Source organism: Stegastes partitus, unplaced genomic scaffold (assembly GCF_000690725.1).
Source record: "Stegastes partitus isolate 25-593 unplaced genomic scaffold, Stegastes_partitus-1.0.2 Scaffold1009, whole genome shotgun sequence".
NCBI lineage: Eukaryota > Metazoa > Chordata > Actinopteri > Pomacentridae > Stegastes > Stegastes partitus.
In genome coordinates, this window is record NW_007578740.1 from 1 (window position 1) to 17,623 (window position 17,623).

At 43.9% G+C, this 17,623-nt stretch overlaps 1 protein-coding gene across 1 annotated transcript; it reads right to left on the bottom strand.

Moving 5' to 3' along the window:
* Positions 1-6,242: 6,242 nt before the first annotated feature.
* LOC103367061 (uncharacterized) lies at positions 6,243-17,216 on the bottom strand. The gene is made up of 8 exons (XM_008294971.1): positions 17,177-17,216; positions 14,391-14,741; positions 12,954-13,220; positions 11,292-11,579; positions 10,814-10,927; positions 10,650-10,711; positions 8,603-10,492; positions 6,243-8,196 (listed from the first exon to the last, which is right to left on the bottom strand). Exons 1-8 carry the CDS (start codon positions 17,214-17,216, stop codon positions 8,167-8,169), a joined length of 3,042 nt encoding a protein of 1,013 aa, XP_008293193.1. The 3' UTR covers positions 6,243-8,166.
* Positions 17,217-17,623: the final 407 nt, after the last annotated feature.

Genomic DNA, 17,623 nt, shown 5'->3' on the forward strand with positions numbered 1-17,623 from the left:
CAAAATTGCGTAGCTCTAGGCCAAATGTGCTTTTGACAATTTAGAAGGTGGGGCTGTGGAGCAATTTTTCTATTGAGGTGTGTATTGTTCTTCCAAATTATTTTCACCGGGTCTGGTCCTGCTCGGACCCTAATAAAGTCTTCTACCCAGTAAACCAAATGGCTTGGGCTCTAAAAGAACCAAAAAGTCCTGAATAGGGTTAAATAAGTGTGATGAGGCCTTCTGTGTTCTGCAGACCACCAAAACCAACACCTCCGGACAATTTAGAATCACCAATTAACCTCAACATGTTTTTGGACCTTGTGGGAGGAAGCTGGAGAACCTGGAGAGAACCCACGCTGCACGGGGAGAACATGCAGAAAGTTCCCGGGTGTCCTCACTGTGACCCAAACCGGCGACCTTCTAGCTGCGAGGCAACGGTGCTAACCACCGATCCACCTTGGCACAGACTAAATTAATTTTTAACTAGATCCCAGCCAAAGCATTACGTGTCTGCTTTGTTTCTGAAGCAACCTGGTATAATTACTTTGATGCAACACTTTCTTTGCATATCTTTAGCACTTTAAAAGAAGTTTCCAAACACATTACAGCAGATGTAGGTGTACAGACGCTCTGTTTTCCGAGAAAAACTATAAATTCAGTGAATCAGCTGTGTTATAAATGCCTGTAAACATATTCGACAACATTTATTACCATTTTTCATTGCTGTGCTCAAGTTGGAGTTTACATCGTGCTCATAAATGCCAAAAGCTGTTTAAGATAAAGCGTTGGTTTTGTTCTATTTCAGGATATAACTAGTGATATTTTTCATTTTGAATTTTCTCATTTATTGTTTTAAAAAAAAACTACGGCCTTTGAAGACTGAACCTCGTGAAAGGCCTCTGCCCGACAAATTTGACTCGACTTGCTGCATACCGCAACGAGAAATGCGTAATGAGCTGCTGAAACAGAGATAAATTTATTACAGTTGACTAATCTGTCAATCAAGGCCATTCTCAATTCCTGCTGTGGGTGTTAAAGATATATTTAGAAATTTAGAAGTAGTCTGCGCTGAGCTGCTGAGCCCAAATAAGTAGGGCAATGCATTCATATCAAATAGCACCAATACTGTACTTAATGAGAATGCGGGATCGTACACAAGAGGCTGACCATTAACCAGCTGCAACAAATGGCATGCATAAAGGTTAAAAGCGTCCTCTTTATGCACTATGTACTGTATACAAGGCAGATTAGGAGCGGTGGCATAATTAGGCTACCTAGTGTGTTCAGCGGGCGCCGTGCTTTATTGTACCCTGCAGCACGTGAGGGCAGCACATCACAAAGTACGGCTGTAAAACAAATTGCCTTCAGTGTCTATATACTTTCATAAAAAAAATAAATATGACGGATCCCTACTGTTTCTGTACTGGTCAGAGTTTAAAAAGAAAACCACCCACGGAAAGGAAAGGTTTCCAAGACTTTCTTTAATCTTTGGTTTACCGCAAAAAAAACATGATTGGGTTTGCTACGCTTTTCAGTCAAAAGAAAGTAGGCCGGTAGCATAAACCAGCCCAGGAGAGGATGAAATCTATCCAGCTAATGGCAGGAAAATACAGTTAGGCTAATTGCAGAGGAAAGCCTCTGTCTTACGGGGTAATTAAAGCTCCACTGACAGCATTATGATTACAGGTATGCTGGTCTTCACGGCAGGCCTGACGTGTAAGCACAGAAAAGTTGTCTGATTGTTTAATATACCGCACCCTTACCTCACCCGGGCTGTCAGAGGATTTGGGTCTGACTGAACTAATAGAAAAAGCGAACTCTCTCAGATGTGTCTTTGTGTGTGTGTGTGTGCCATTCCCTGCTTTCATACTCGGCACAACTTGGTGAACAGCACAAGCAAAGTGAAAGAAAACTCCTGTGAGGAGTTTTTTTTTTTTTTCATGCTCCATGGCTGAAGGTTTACAGCTGAATTCATCATCCGATCCCTGTCGACGCTCGTTGGAATGTTAGCACGTTTGAATCTTGTCTGCTTTCAGATGTGTGTGCGGTTTAACTGGCCTGTGGTGATGTCTGACACAACGTAGAGCCTGGAGAAGCCTCTGCTGCATTTTCTAGCCATAAAGTGACAATGTGTTATTTAAAGATGCCTTAAAAATTACTTCTTACTCATAAAAAGCTTAATTTGTCAGCAATCAAATACACTATTGCTCAAGTTGAATGAATAGCGGCATGCATGGACGCAGCAGCCCCTTCAGGAGACAACGAATGAATGTTTAGTGTCTTGCCTATTGCTAGCTAATCAAAGAGCTGAATGCATAAAGACGTTGATATGACGGAATTTTATCTTCTGCTTCATCAGGTTGTGGCTGCACAGTGGCCACAGTGGTAACCTGGGGAAATGAAAATCACCTCGAAGGGAAAGGATCTGATTTTTGATTCTACTCTCGTTAAGTTAGTTCCTACGGAGCCCCAGAAGGGACATGGAGAAAGAACAAGAACACAGGGAGAGAAAAAATAAATAAATAGAGGTATCTTTTGCGAGAACTCGCAAAAGTCACATCAATCTTAATGGACGTTTAGTGAAAACTGTGCCTCTTGCTAAGCACTGCTTGAATGTCTTTATATTTTAGGCCGATTTCAAAATCCATCCATCCATCCATCATCTATTCACTGCTTAATCCTCACTAGGGTCATGGGGGGCTGGAGTCTATCCCAGCTGACTCAGGTTGAAGGCAGGGGACACCCTGGACAGGTCACCAGTCTATCACAGGGCTACACTTAGAGACAGACAACCAAGCACACTCACATTCACACCTACAGACAATTTAGAATCACCAATTAACCTCAACATGTTTTTGGACTGTGTGGGAGGAAGCCGGAGAACCCGGAGCGAACCCACGCTGCACGGGGAGAACATGCAAACTCCACTCCAGAAAGATCCTGGGTGTCCTCACTGGGACGCGAACTGGCAGCCTTCTTGCTGCGAGGCAACGACGCTAACCTCTGAGCCACCTTTGATTAAATGATCCTGAAGAAACGCTCTCTCTCATCTACTATGTGTGTATGTACAGCAAAATGACAACAAACTTGATTTGATTCTGAACTTGATAGTCACAGGTTTGGTCCAGTTTGAGCAACTCAGATGCAGCAGCGACTCCGTTTATCACCTTTATAAGCTCCTTCCTCTTGTGCGAGCTTTAAATGAAGAGATAACAGAAGCTTAACATCCATTAACTTGTTTTCTGACTTCAGTCTGATTACACTAATTAGTTTTAGAAGTGGTACAGTATGTTAAGCCATCACAAGAGTCACAAAGCGATCTTTGTGCGTCATAAAATGAGCAAAAAGACGATTTAAAAAAGACTGAGAAAAGCTCTAAACACCCCATAACCCATTTTGTTGAGTAGCTCCACTTTAGCTGCAAGTAACAATGATGCTGCATCTCTGAATCTTCTTGGCTCGCGCACGCTTTTTTAGCGACTTGTACATCTGCTCCGTTCTGTACCATCATCCTTCTTTTTTCTGCTGATGTCGGATTTTTGCTGCAACACATGACTTAATTATGAGAAGAACTATCTGTGCTGCAAATCGAAGAATCTGCTCTTTCTTTGAGCATCTGACAAAAGAGGTCTGTGCACCGTGCATCTTCTGGACGCCTCTCATCTGCAGGGTTTCGCTTTGCAAACTGTGAACTTCTGTTTTCTTCCGAACACTTGGTGTGAATTTTAGTGCAGCCGAAAATGGGCTGATGTCTACGTGCGGCATCACTGTGCAGTCGGCTGTGCTAAGCCGCTCTAACGACAAGTGTATTTATGGTGAAGCTAAAATGATCATTCTGCCATTTCTAGCGTGAAACTTCCACGTCTTGAAATGGGGGGGAAAAAATATCTGCGGATATCTGTGTGTAGCTACAGGAAAGTTTCTACGACAAACATGCTTCCCTTCAAGTGTTTTTTATTTTTTTATCCCACAGAATACATCAGAAATCTGTTGAAAAGGCTTTAAAATGCTGGATTTCTACAAGAGGTCAGGTTTGTTTCTAATTTATTTCGCTGCCGAATATCAATAAAAACAGCCTGTCTGTACTTTTGCGAGAAAGCATGGGGAAAGTATTAGACGCAACACAGTACGCTCGATTGATTCAACAAAGGATTTACGATAGAAACACAAAACTCTTTGAAGTTGCTGCATTTGATATGCATCCCTGAAGGCAGAAGTTCACCTTTAAGCATCTATAAACACATCTGTGACAACTGAGGATTTCCTTGTTGCTGCACACGAGCTTTTCTTTCCTTGGGTTTTTTATTTTTCTTAGCTGGACTACAGACAGGAAACGATAAGCTTCGCCTATGCTCCTCTTTTAATTTCAGCACACGCCATCAAAGATGCACAGATGGTGAAAACCTTGAGGGAAAAAGTGGTAGAGAATGATCAATAGACCTCAGAAACATCCTCTCACATGGCTCCCCCTTGTGGGTGAGGAGACGTGGAGTCTCGGTGGCTGCCACAGAGCAGTTTGGGCCCGTGATTTACATTTTTTAGACGCGCCCATCTAGAGCGATTTACAGTTAGCGAACTGCTGGGGATTCACTGTCCTGCTCAAGGACATTTCCACTGGATAGATGACTGTGGCACAGACTCAAGCTATAAATTCAGGGTCATTTTGTCAAACTCCAGAATGTTGAGCTTTTTTTTTTTTGTTCAGTTGTGATGTGAGCAAAGTTTAATCATAGATTGGTTTCACTTCACATCCTCTGAGACTCATTTTCATATGCTGTTTCACTGAAGGGGGTCAGCGCACAGAGGCAGGGGGTTCACCGTCTTGCTCAAGGACACTTTGACAGAGATGGACACGTTGATCTCGAAGGGCTTTGCGGTTCTTCTCGCTGATCATGTGGACTTATGAGGACTATCAATGCGTGACCCCTTTTCTTTTCCCCGGAGATTGAGAAAATCAGAATCAATGCCATGATCAAAAGAAAGGAGGGATCATACATTTTTTATTCACTTGGAGATGTCAGGTAATTGGACTAAATTCTGTCTGGGCTTTAAGGCAATTCCTGTGTTATTTCCAAACTATAAAATGCCATCAAATCTACAAAAAAAAAAAGAGCTTGCAGAGCTAGACTGAATTTAAATTAAAATTGGATTAGGATTATATTGGCCATCTTGTGGTATTAAGGTTTTCTGTGCAAATCTGCTGCAGTCTCCTGAGTAAAATCAACACTCTCTACACACTTGAGTCGGAAAAGCTCTCTGCTGCAGTTTGACGCACACCAAAACCAGCATTCATCAATAGGAGAAAAAAAAAAATGCCCTATTTGCACACACAGCACTTGAGTTATGTTTTCCTTTAATTTATGCCTCCAAAGGGATGCGTAAACAATTACAATTACTTGCGGCAGTCACAGTAAATCACTGTAAATCAGTATACTAAAACAACACGGGCAGATTTAAATGCAAATTGGCCTAGGGAAGGTGGCCACGTAAGCTTTTGAGGTTTACTGTGTTGTGCGTTTTCGAGACTACAAAATGTCTTGCAATTTGAGTTGAGCTGTTTAGGCCATAAACAACACACTTCACTTCCAACGACAGCAGGCGCGGTATAGCGCACGGAATTTGTACTTGTGATTTGCATTTGTGAAACTGCTCCAAACTTTTCATAAATCACCGCTTTCATCTGGAACTACTAGGCAATGCTGTAACCTATTCTGGTACCAGGTACTCAAATGCACTCCATCTCCACTCATTACAGTGCTAGACTACCGTGAAGTGTCTCCAATAGTGAGCAGCAGGACTGTTCATCAGAGGTGACATACAAGTGGGAGCAGGGGATTGGGAGACTGATGGAGCTGTGATCCAAACACACGCTCTGCACCTCCACAACAAGCCGAAGGAACAGATTTATCTGAGGAGAATCAACAACAGCACTCGGTGTACACAGGCGCCATGAATAATTAGCACTATAGACACAGTGAGCAAAAATATGCTCAGACTGCAAACAGCTCTGTGATTCACTAGAATAAATAGGTGCTTTTGTGGAGTGACTTACCGTCGGCATGCATGAAGAGGTATTTTGTGCTGAGAATCAAAACATATTCATGTCTGGGAGAATGCTTTATAAATGAGTTAAAATAAAGCCCTGTGCGTTCTGCAGTGTATTGTCTAGGAAAGCCACCGTGATGCTAGTAAGACAGCCCGTGTGCCAAATTTAAAAGTTTTTTTTTCTGGACTTCACCCAGGTTGCATGCAGACAAACATCATACCAAACATCTTTATTGTCATTGATAAATCTTAAAAACAGTTTATAAACCCCAAATGATGCACAAATCCCTCTCAGGGAGCAAACATAAATACTGTACTTAAAGCATCTCACACGGAGCATCTGTATGAGCCATTTATACGCATTAATTATCCGGAAACAGAACAATTTTTCGAGGCAGTAAAGTAAACCCCTAATGCTCCAGATGTTTGGTTGGAGTCGCCACATGTCTTGTATATTTCTTCATGTGGGGCGAGTCAAATTGAGTTTATTCATAAAGGATGGAGTTGAGATTATTCTGTCTTTGGTTTTCTTATTGTCAGTAAGTCCTACAGAAAGATGGAAGGGATGGGGGATGGTTGGGAATCCTCGAGCCCATTTGAGCCGCTGATCCTTGAGTCTATTTGTTTCTAATGAAAATGTAAATCTTCAAAAAAACAGGCAAACACAAATATTGTGCTTTCAAAAGAGGCTAAGTCATTTCTAGAAACTGCTGGGTGTGTAGCTTTAAAGAAATGTTACCCACACAGCAGTGAGCAGCGCTTCTGTCGGGGACGACTTTCAGCAGGAGATTAATACACATTTGGCACTCAGCGGGAGCATTTACAGCAGGACAGTATATCTGTGATTTACTCAAACTTCAGTGCCCAATTTTTTTTGGTAATGAGCCAAAGCGACTGTGTGGCTCACTGATGTGCGTTTATTCATTTCTGGACAGCACTGCAGCTCTACGGCTGAGAGGGAATGTGATATATCACGGTTTTTACTATAAAAATAATCAGATTTACATTTAAAATAACAGCAACTGGTGTCAGTTAGTGCAACCGAAATCAACAATCCACAAGCATAGCCCTGAGTTTACAAAAAAAACAAAACAGAAACATTATAAATCAATAAATACATAATCAGTGAAAGTAATAATGACATTCCCACATTCTTAATGTGCAGTCTGCGACCCAGTAAATTGTTACACAGTGCTTTTTCAGCAGAAAGCGTGGCAGCTCAGGTCTTTGTACTGACCTCATTCATGCACGGGTGTGATTATTTTCCAAGTCATTTAAGTCACATAAAACCATTTAATTAATAAGCACCCAACCATTGGAGGGATCCCCCTCATAGTTAGCTGAGCATTATTTCCGAGCAGCACTGAGGCGAATCCCCTTAATTGAGAAGTGTCATAAGAGGCATCTGTAAACAGAAGGTGCAAAATAAATAGCCCCGAGCACATCAAGACCACCCCGGCCCTCTAATTTCTTCTTTCGTGACTGTCACTCTTGCCTGCGGCCGAGTCCATCTTGTGCACAGTCCCTCCTCATTTACTATCTGGCACTGCCGGCTCAGGTAGTCACGGATATTCATGCAAGTACCTGAAGCGCATTTTATCAAGGCAGTGTTGTTTGGTTCTGCTGATGAATGGATGAGAGGATGTGATCTTGGTCAGGAGCCATGGATCATTGAACTTGTCTGTTTTTTTTTTTAAAGCAGGCTCTTGGCAAACTTTGATACATGACTGTGCTTCAGAAGTGAAAACAGAACAACACACGACTCTGGGAAAATGTGGGTTTCAAGAGGGTTTTCAGTTGGTGGAGAATATTAGCTTGAGTATCATTTAGTGTGTTTGATGTAGCAAAAATTTTAAAAGGGCAGATCGAGCCTCCTTCTTTGAGATCATTTGAGGTTTCTTTTCAGTAAAAGAGAACTGCATTTAAACTTACATTTTATCATCCCCATGGGAGACATGTTCATGTCTTTTAGAAAAACCTGACATTAGGACTGAGATACCAGAGTATGACAGCTTTTTAGAGTGCAGAAGTCTGTGCAGTCAGTCTTGCTTGGTGGTATATTGGATCATGTCTGTCAGCTGTTTGTTTGTGTCAGTGCATGCGGGACAGTTGTAGAGTGTAGTCTGCTGACATCTGTCATCATCTTGGTCTCCCTCTGTGAGCCTGTTGCTGGAAAGACACAACAAGCCCCTCATTGCCAACATGTCATGCAGAAGAAACAGAACCTCTGACACACTACGCTACTTTTTAAAACTGCCACAGTGTCACAAACACTCAAGACTACATACATTTTTATGGCATTGAGAACACTGTCAATCAAAAAACGCAACATTAAAGCTGCTGTCAAGCACCCTTCAAGAAATGCACACAACAGAGGAAAACACCAAGTGTTGAGGAGACAGTGCAAGCAGAAGGAGGCCCATAACAATGCACACATACAAGCACACTGGAAGCATGACATGACAGCCATAAGTGCACATCTGAGAGAGAAGCATGCTCGAAATCTGTAAGATCAATAAACATATGCCGTCTGCTAGCTGTAGTTTCAAACCATCATGTTGTGTTTCACACTCACCTGCGTTGGGTGTATGAAGTGGGACGGGTGCCCGTGGCCTCGGGCGTGGACATGGGCATGTCTTCCAGGATGGTGCTGATGGTTGGCAGTGTTGCGCTGGGCAGCAGGCCGCTGTTGTACCTGGAGGTGTCTCTGAGCCACTGGCATGTTAACCGGGGGTCTGGGGGGCTGTGGGCCTCGAGCTGGCGATTTGTGCTGGGTGCGGTCTTTAGGAAGGTTTTGAAACTGTGTGAGGGGGATAACAGGTGGAGGAGTCGGTGGGTGCTGAGCCCCAGCAGCTGGAGCTCGAGCTTGCGGTCCAGGATGAAGCAAGGCAGCCTGGGTCTGTTGTTTCCGATTTTCAAATGTCTGAGCGCTTCGAGTGTGGGCTTTAAGTGCAGCCTGGGTGAGGTTACTGGGATTAGGCTGAGCAGAAGGGTATGGGACTGGAGCAGTGCCTCCTTGGCGAGGTTGACTGGCACCATGTATGACAGGCTGTGTCTGTTTGCCCAGGCCTTGTGGTGATGTTGGGATCGTTGTTGCTCTGTGTTGTGGGGCCATGTGTGCCTGTTGAAGGTGATTAGGATCAGCCAAAGCTCTGGTATCTGCACCTTGCGGTGCAGTCATTCCCTGTTGTGTTGTGGGTCTTTGTGACGCTGCGGAGTGGCCTACAGAGGCCTGCTGGCTCATGAGAGGCAGTGCCTGGGGGTTATTGCTGTGAGTGGCTTCCTGCCTGGGGGCAGACTGGCTACCAGGCGGACCTCTGATGTCTTGCTGAGCACTTTCCCTTTGTGTGCGGTGGCTCCTCTGTGTGTGGCGCGAGGGCTCAAGCTGTGTTACACTGGTAGCGTTTGGACGTCGAAGATCAGCTGAATGGCTCCGTGTCTGCCTGTCCACTGATGATGCGTCTTGTCTGAGAGGAGTTCGGCTGCGGGAAGCAGTTTGGCTCCGAGTTTGAGGCTGGGATCTGTTTGTTGTTCTTGGCTCTCGTATGGGAGGACGAGTCGTGTAGTCTGTGGCGTCAGAGACGTATTCAGTTGATGTCTGTCCTCTCTGAAATGTGCCACTGGGATACGCTGGTGTCCCTCTGAGGCGGTCCCAAGGCATCTGTCGAGGGGAAGCGTTCGGACCTTCCTCATGTCTTCCTGAGTTCCTGTCAGACCTTCTCTGCGGCTCTGGATCCTGCTGGTACGTCTGTGTCCTGGCGTTTCGCTGAGAAGTGTTATTGCCGTTATAATGTGTGTATCCAGTTGGGATCAGTCTCGGCTGATCTGTGTGATCTGTGTTTATGTGACCATTCAGCCAGGGATCACCGGGATAGGACTGGCCACTTTGCATTCTGGGATTTGACTGCTCTGCATGCATCAGGCTGCGTTGCATTTGTGAAGCATTATTGTTGGCTGTATTATTAAGAGGAAATGAGCTCTCTTGCTGAGTCTGTTGGTCATTGGTTGGAAATGAGTTAAGATTGACATGAATGGTGGGCATTTGTGCATTATTGTTTGGCTGGCTGGTTTGTGGCAGAGTGTTGAGACTAACGTGGACCGCCGGTGGCTGGCCGCTGCCCTGGGCCGCGCCGGTCTGTATGAGAATGTTGGGGTTTTGCTGCTGTGTGTTTGCATTCTGAGCATCAGTGCGTGTGAAAGCCTGGTTGTCAATGCCATTGTGTGGGTATGAATTGGTGTTCTGAATAGCATTGTGTAGGAGTCTATTTGCGTGCGCATGGCCATTCTGTTGGCGTGTGTCTGCGTTATCCAGGCCGTCCAGTGGTAAGGTTTGTAGGTTGCCACGACTTTCGCGTGCGGCTGTGTATAAGCGGTCGGGGCGGCGTGCGAGTGTGTTCATTTGATAGAGAGGGGGATTGGGACCGCTGTCCAAATTCCTTAAACCATTAGGTTGTGGATCTGGAGGCTTCATGAGAGCAGATAAAAAAAATGAGGGCAGGAAGAGAGAGAGAGAAGGAAAGAATGATGGGGTTAATTTGTGAAAAGCCTTTCAACAGCATCCCACGGACAACAAAAGAACAAAAATCAATAGTGAATCATACGTAAACGTAACAGCAGCTTACTGTAGGCCTTTGATTTGGGTTGGTCTTCTGAACGAGCACTGTCTGCCCTTCGTCTAGCTGCCCTGTTGTAATAGAAATAAAAAATATGTCAACTTATTGCAAGAAATAGAGAAAATTATACCATGAAAAGTGGACAAACAACATCCATGATCACACAAACTTACTCCTTCTCCTTCGAACGAGACAGAAAATGAGCAGGATGAGCAGCACGAGGATTATGATGAACAGCAAACAGCCAATCACAATCCCCACCACTTCTCCTACGTTTAAACATATGTCTGAAATAGAAAGAATGGTGTCATTGGGGGAGAATTAATAAAGATAATGAGTCTGGAGCTCACACAGACCAGCAGAGGGAAGGCAAAAAAAAAAATAGAGGAGATTCTAAAAAAAGCATGATGAAGTAATTGCAGAGAGAGAGAGAGAGGGAGAGACAAGGGAAGAAAGAAATGAAAATAAAGGGAGGAGAAGGAAGTGGAGGAGGGGGGTCACTGAATGACTTTGACCACATTCTCACCAGATCAATCTCCCAGGATACTTTTCTGTCCCTCTCCTGTCGCGAAGACAGATACGGGGACGCGGTCCAAAACCAACCGTCATCATTATCAGTCACAGTAGAGGTCGGTGTTCGCCATAACTCACCCACGATGGCCAAGTCTGTGCTCTGCTCGGACGTGCCTCCAGTGATGGCGTTCCTGGCTGTGCAGACGTACCGGCCGCTCTCATTGGTGGAGAAAGTCTGGACGCTGAGCACCCCGCTGTCCGGCTGGCCAGATGCGATAGGCTGCCCGTCGCGTTGCCATGAGAAGAGGGCAGGGGGCAGCGAGTCGGATAAACAGGTGAGGCGCACCGTCTGTCCCACCAACACGTCCCCTCCCCCGACACACTCTTTCGGGGTGTCCACGGTCAGCACAGGGGTGTCGGGGCCATCTGGTTGGTTGGTGATTAGAGGACACTCTCATCAGCATCAAAAAACATTTGGGTACAATGAGGAATATTGTATATTCAAAAAACTGACTCGAGATGAAATGTTCTACTAAAAGGAGTTATCATTCTTTCAGTTTTGTGTTTAGGTCACCCCATCAGGCTGAATAACTCCGGCGAACCCGCTCTGACCTCGATACTCAGCTTAATGAAAGAGCAAAGCGCTTTCTGGTTTTTATTTTCGATCTTAAAATTGCTGCTCAGGCAACACTTCCACAATCAACATGTCTCAACAATTCATGGTAAGGAGAATCTGATGAGCGGGTGAAGGACGTGTTCCATTCAAAACTTCACTCTGAAGGCTGAAGAAAGCACGGCACACAGTAGAAACACTTCCACAGCCTTTAGTTCAAAACCATGTAGGGCTAGTGAGGCTCGATTTACAAGCTTACTTTTTCTTTTTTTATTAAACATATATATGATGGCTTTCATTTCAAGCCATATAAGGCAATAAAAAGCCCAACAGCTAAATTGAAGCAGCATCTAGTTGTGTAGCAACCTCGCTGGCAACTAAACCCAAGAAAACAATCCAGCGTAAAAACAACAACTTCTGGTCTCACTTCAATTTTTGAACAGATGCTGGGTGAGTTTTGTTTTGCCAGAACCAGACCAGCGGTTTCCCCACACTTGCAGTATTTATTCTAAGCTAATGAACTGCTGACTGTAGCTTTAGGTCGTACAAACAAACGTGTGTCGTGTTATTCTACTGGCAAAAAAAAATAAATGTGTGTATTTTCTCAGCTTGAAAATTGACTAATATCAGAATTGCTGACAATTTATATTTGTTCGTTCCAGCTTCCCCACTTGTGAGGATTTGCAGATTTATTCCTGTTTTGAAATTACTGTGAATCAGACAAAACAGAAAATTTTAAAGATGCCACCAAACTGGGAACGAGGATTTTTCACAATCTCTGATGAACAATTAATGAAAAAATATCAAGATTGGGATAAAATAAAATAAAAATTTTAGATTTACAAGCTATAATCAGAAAGCCAAACTGCCCCCGTGATGGTGAGCTCTAGGAACAAGAGACTTCAGATGAATGTGATTTACATTTGGGCAAAGAAACCTGTGTTCAGATCTTAGAGGACAACCTCTACAGGATGGGGTACTACTGTGAGACTGTCATGTCAGAATTAATGATGTGATCAAGACAAAGCCAGAAGCAGCACAATAAGCTTACGAAAGGATGTCCTGCGGTATCCGTGTGCGATTCCGCAGACTCTATGCGGTGCAATGTGAATAAGCAGATAAGCTACTGCTATTTGCAGTGGCTACAGCAGATTAGTTGCCACTTGTCTTGATCAGTGCAAACTCACAGTAGACAGTGAGGCTCTGCGTGGCGGTTTGAGCGCTGACGGGGTTGCTGGCGGTGCATGTGTACTCCCCGGCATCGCTCCGTCTGGCTGGGTTAATGACCAGAGAGCCACGTGAGATGGTGATCCTGGAGTCAGCGATGATGGCTGAGCCTCCTTTGCCCCACTGGACTGTAATTTCCGTCCCGGCAGTCCATGTGCAACTCAGAGACACGTTTCCTCCCTCGACCGCCACTGAAGGAACAAACAGACTCACCCCGGCCACGGCGTCTACAGGGAGGATGTAAAAAAATACATTTTTATAAAAGAGCTGCAAAGGCGGAATTGTCGAGAGAAGGTTTCTAAAGTAACCATTACTGTAAGAGAGGTAGAGCGCACTTCAAAAGTTGAAGTGACGGAACAATACAGGGCAGTTTTATGTTTCTGTTGAGGATAATTTGTTGTAATCAAAGCAAGTGAGAGCTGAGAAGGGACAGGATTCAGATAGAAGCACAGATGGTGAATAAGGGGGCAGACGGTGTGAGTGGTAGCCGAGATGCCTCTTGGCGAGCAGCCTAAGTTAAATAATTGGAAAGGGAGAAGAGGGGGCGTATAGATGGAGGAGGAAGCTGTGACTAAGAGAGAGAACCGCGGCAGCAACAGCAAACAAACAAAAACATTCGAGCAAACCGCTAAATAGCTCTAATCACGCGAATATTTTGGTTTTTTTGCCGCTCATCCGCTTACCTGTGACTCAGCAGTAGCATTTCATGTTTTGGGATTTTAGCTGCCTCTCGTTTCAAGAGTGAGCAGCGAGTAAGTAGGAGGTTGAGAGTCGTGCTCAAGGACTCGGCTGTTCCGTGACACGAACTAGCAGTTGTGAGTTTTGAGGATGTGACCTTTCAGCAATAATAGACTAGTGCTTCTAACAATTCAGCCACCCTGCCACCCCATTAGCACCGCTGGTAGGGATGAGAAAGACCGTACGTCATGCCTCCAGCGTGGGCTGGTGGCTGAAAATAACGAGAGACACTCAGCTGTTCGGGCTCCATTACAGTGCTGAATATAAATGAAATGCAAATACAGTATGTACTGTATGTAAATGCAACGCTACACTTAGACGGCTACAATATCAAACATCTCACACCGTGAGTGCTGCATATCAAATGAGTTTTAATTAGCATAAAGCCCTGAGCCACTGGCTTCATCCCCTCCTCCTTTTTCATTAATTTTACCTCGCCTTCTATGGGTCACTAATTTCATTATACCTCCCAGACTAATTCTCTTACTCCCTGAATCCTCCTTCTTCTCCCTTCTGTTCCTCCTTTACATTATCTCTTCCCCCAAAACCTCCCTCTCACATACACACTACACTTCTCCTCCTACCTTCCCTCCCTCCCTTCCTTATTTTTATTTTCTTTTCCTTGGGTGAACTCACAGGTACACTCCTTTATCTCTTACCAAACACTCTCAGCTGTATTGATCGAGAGTTAGCAGCCAGGCCGGTGGTAGCAGAGGGGATCACCTCCACCGTGTAGTTTCCCGCATCTCGGAGCTGGGCGCCTCCAATCCTGAGCTGGGTGGCGGTGATGGTGACCCGGCCCTGGAACTGGGCCACCGGGTTCACCACTGCAGCTCCTCCTGCCCACAGACCCAGAGTGACTCCTCCTTGGTACTGCCATGTCATGGACAGGACCTCGGACACCGTGAGCACTGTGAACACTATTTCAACACCAGTTTGAGTCAGCACCGGGTCTGTCTGGAACTGGATCTCCACCTGGTCTTGAGCCAGTACGTTGGCAGAGAGGAGCGCTGAACAGAAAATAAAAAATATTATGTTTGCAGTGTTTGTCATGGCGGTTTAGAGCAGCAGCAGCAACATGCTACTATCTGATAAATGAAAAACACAAAGTACAGCTGATTGGATTTGTTCTGCAGGTTTCTTGATTAAACACCAACATAAATCCACCAGATGATGGCGCTACACTAAAAGTTAAGGTATAGGGACAACACATTTTCCTGAGGGACATATAGATGTTTGCACAAGATTTTAGAGCAATCCATGAAATAGTTCTTGACATTGGCTTTTGTGACAACACACCCACATGCAAGGGTGTAAAACTCCAAACAATCCATACAAATCTGTAAAGCAGAACTTTCAATTTCTTCTCTTCTGTCCCATTATTGGTCACACCAACCCTCAACTACAACAGAGCTGCATATAAAATCATTAAACAGGGTTCACCAGATCCAGCTATAATGACAAAACGCTCCTCACACAAAAGTTGGTTTCCCTGCACAACAACTTACACTTAAAAATCAAAGCGCATTCTTCCGTACTTTTCCTCAAGTTGTATTCATAAACGACTAAAGTAAAAGGATCCGTTTACATCTTTCACCACTGCAGAGAAGAAAATCTATAGATACACAGACTGGGCTCAGGGGGTAAAAACCCATTAGTAAGGTACACACTCCTTCCTTCCTCATAGATTTCAGGCCATGTTTTTTTGGATTGTAAGTGATCCCAAGCTAAACATCTATTTTGTGTTTTTGTTAGCCTGACTTAACGTAAGCCATGACATAATCATATTTGCCATCTCTCCGTGCAAGAATCAGTGGCGCACAGGCAATTTTTAAGCAACTACGCGGCGAAGAACCGACGATTTTAACGTATTCAGGCATTTAACTCTCGTATGCCGTTTGTCCATTTGTAGTCTGCAGGGGAGTGAAGAAGAAAATCTGTGTTTTTGTATTTGGCTGCCAGTCCTCCCCCTTGTTTGTGTTGGCATTACAGATTCAGGCTGGAAAAGCCCGGCAGAATTTCCAATGCCCTTTTACTGGCATATAAAGCTACCACGCAAGAACGCTCTGGCCAATGAATTATAGTGAATCAAATCAATATGGTCCTGATCAGTCTCGCTGGACTGCCTTGGCAAGATTTTCACAGGAGAACAGGGAATAAAAATGACAACGGCTAAATGGATTGTATTCAGGTTCCCACTATGAGTTGTTAAAGGCAACAAAGGTATTTTTTAGGCTTTTGGCTTTTGTTGCGTTTTCATTGGAATAAAGGGTAATGAGTCAGAGGTGAGGAACGCCCACGAGTGACGCAGCACAACGCCGATGCTTTCGTTTGTGGTTGGATTAGTTTCACAGGGCCGGAACATAAAAGTGAGTTGGAGAAAAGTTGTTTTTTTTATTTTTTTTGACCTTGCAAAAAGTCAGATTTTAATCACAACTACATGACTAATACAAAACCAACTGTGAAAGTGGGTGTAAAATCCATCTCTTGATTTATCACTGAACTGAAACATCTGAATGCTTTCAACAAAAGTATAGGATGAATCAGTATTGTGTAGAATCAGCTGCGTTCAGGTGAGTGTTTAATATTACTAAAGTGCTGATGATTACCTTTAATTATCTTAACAACCCTTAGTTAATGAACACATTGATGAACAAGGTGATTTACATTCCTGGTGCTAATTTTCTTTCCCCATCTTACTGCGGCAGCACAAATACCTTAACAGGATGTTTGCTGATTGATCTTTGCCATTTTCACACATTACATTTTCTACAAAATGAAAACACAGTGCGATGAAAAGGATAAAAATCAGTTAAATCCACATTAAAAAGCAATTGTATTCCCATTTGAAGTCATAAATCAATAAACACATCTTGCGAAAAAGAAAAGAAATAAACGTTTTGTTATGAGTGCAGGAGGAAAGGATGCATTTTTAATTGATTTTTGATATTAAATGCAAACTGGTCTGACCTCAATGATATCATATTTTCTTTTTAAAACAACAGCCAAGTATTGAGAGTAAGCCTGTTTTCAAAAAAAAAAAAAAAGAGCATAGGCTACTTATAAATATTCAACAAACAAATGACCTCCTCGTTATTCTGCAAACACCGGCCCAGAGCTCAAACGTCGGAGCCCGTGAGGAGGCCCTGAAGGCAGCACGTCACTCAGCAGTCAGCGCACAGACGGAATGCAGCCGCGCTGGTTTAAGAGCGGTTAAGACGAGCTTTACTGCTCCAAACGCAATTGTTTTTTATGAACGTGCCTGGAATACCACAGCGTTTTCTTCCCTGTCATGTGTTTTTGTTTTTTTTCTCTTTTCTTTTCTTCTCCTCCCTCACAGAACAAACTCGACCGATACTCTTTGGAGACTTCTGTGAGCTGTTTGAACGTTACAGTCAGAGAGAGAGAAAAAAAATAAAAAACCTGTCAGTGGAAATTGTTTTACCTGCCAGCGACAGACTGATAAGGACCAAAGGTTGCCTCATGTCGTCAGTCAGGCCGGTCTGCGGAGAGATAAAACACTTTAATATACAAAATTACTTTCTGCTGTGAAGTCTGGTCATTTTAACATTTTTTTTTTTTTTTGGAAAACATATTCTCTCCGTCAAAGACTGAATAGAAACCCGTCACACTTTCACCGCCTCCTGAACTACTCAGTCACCGACAAACCTTCTCTCTTGATTAGTTATTAAAGGAGCTAAACTGTATGAATCTTACCAAAGTATTCCCCCGCAGCCCTCATATTCATTTTGTGCTGAAACAAGGTTCCGTATGGTTTGTTTGCTTACTAATGCATGTACTTCCTGAATCTCTATGATTACCTGTCAAGGGCGCACCTGTTCTCTTAAAGGGGCCACACCTATTTATCTGCAGACTCACCAGTGATGGAGGG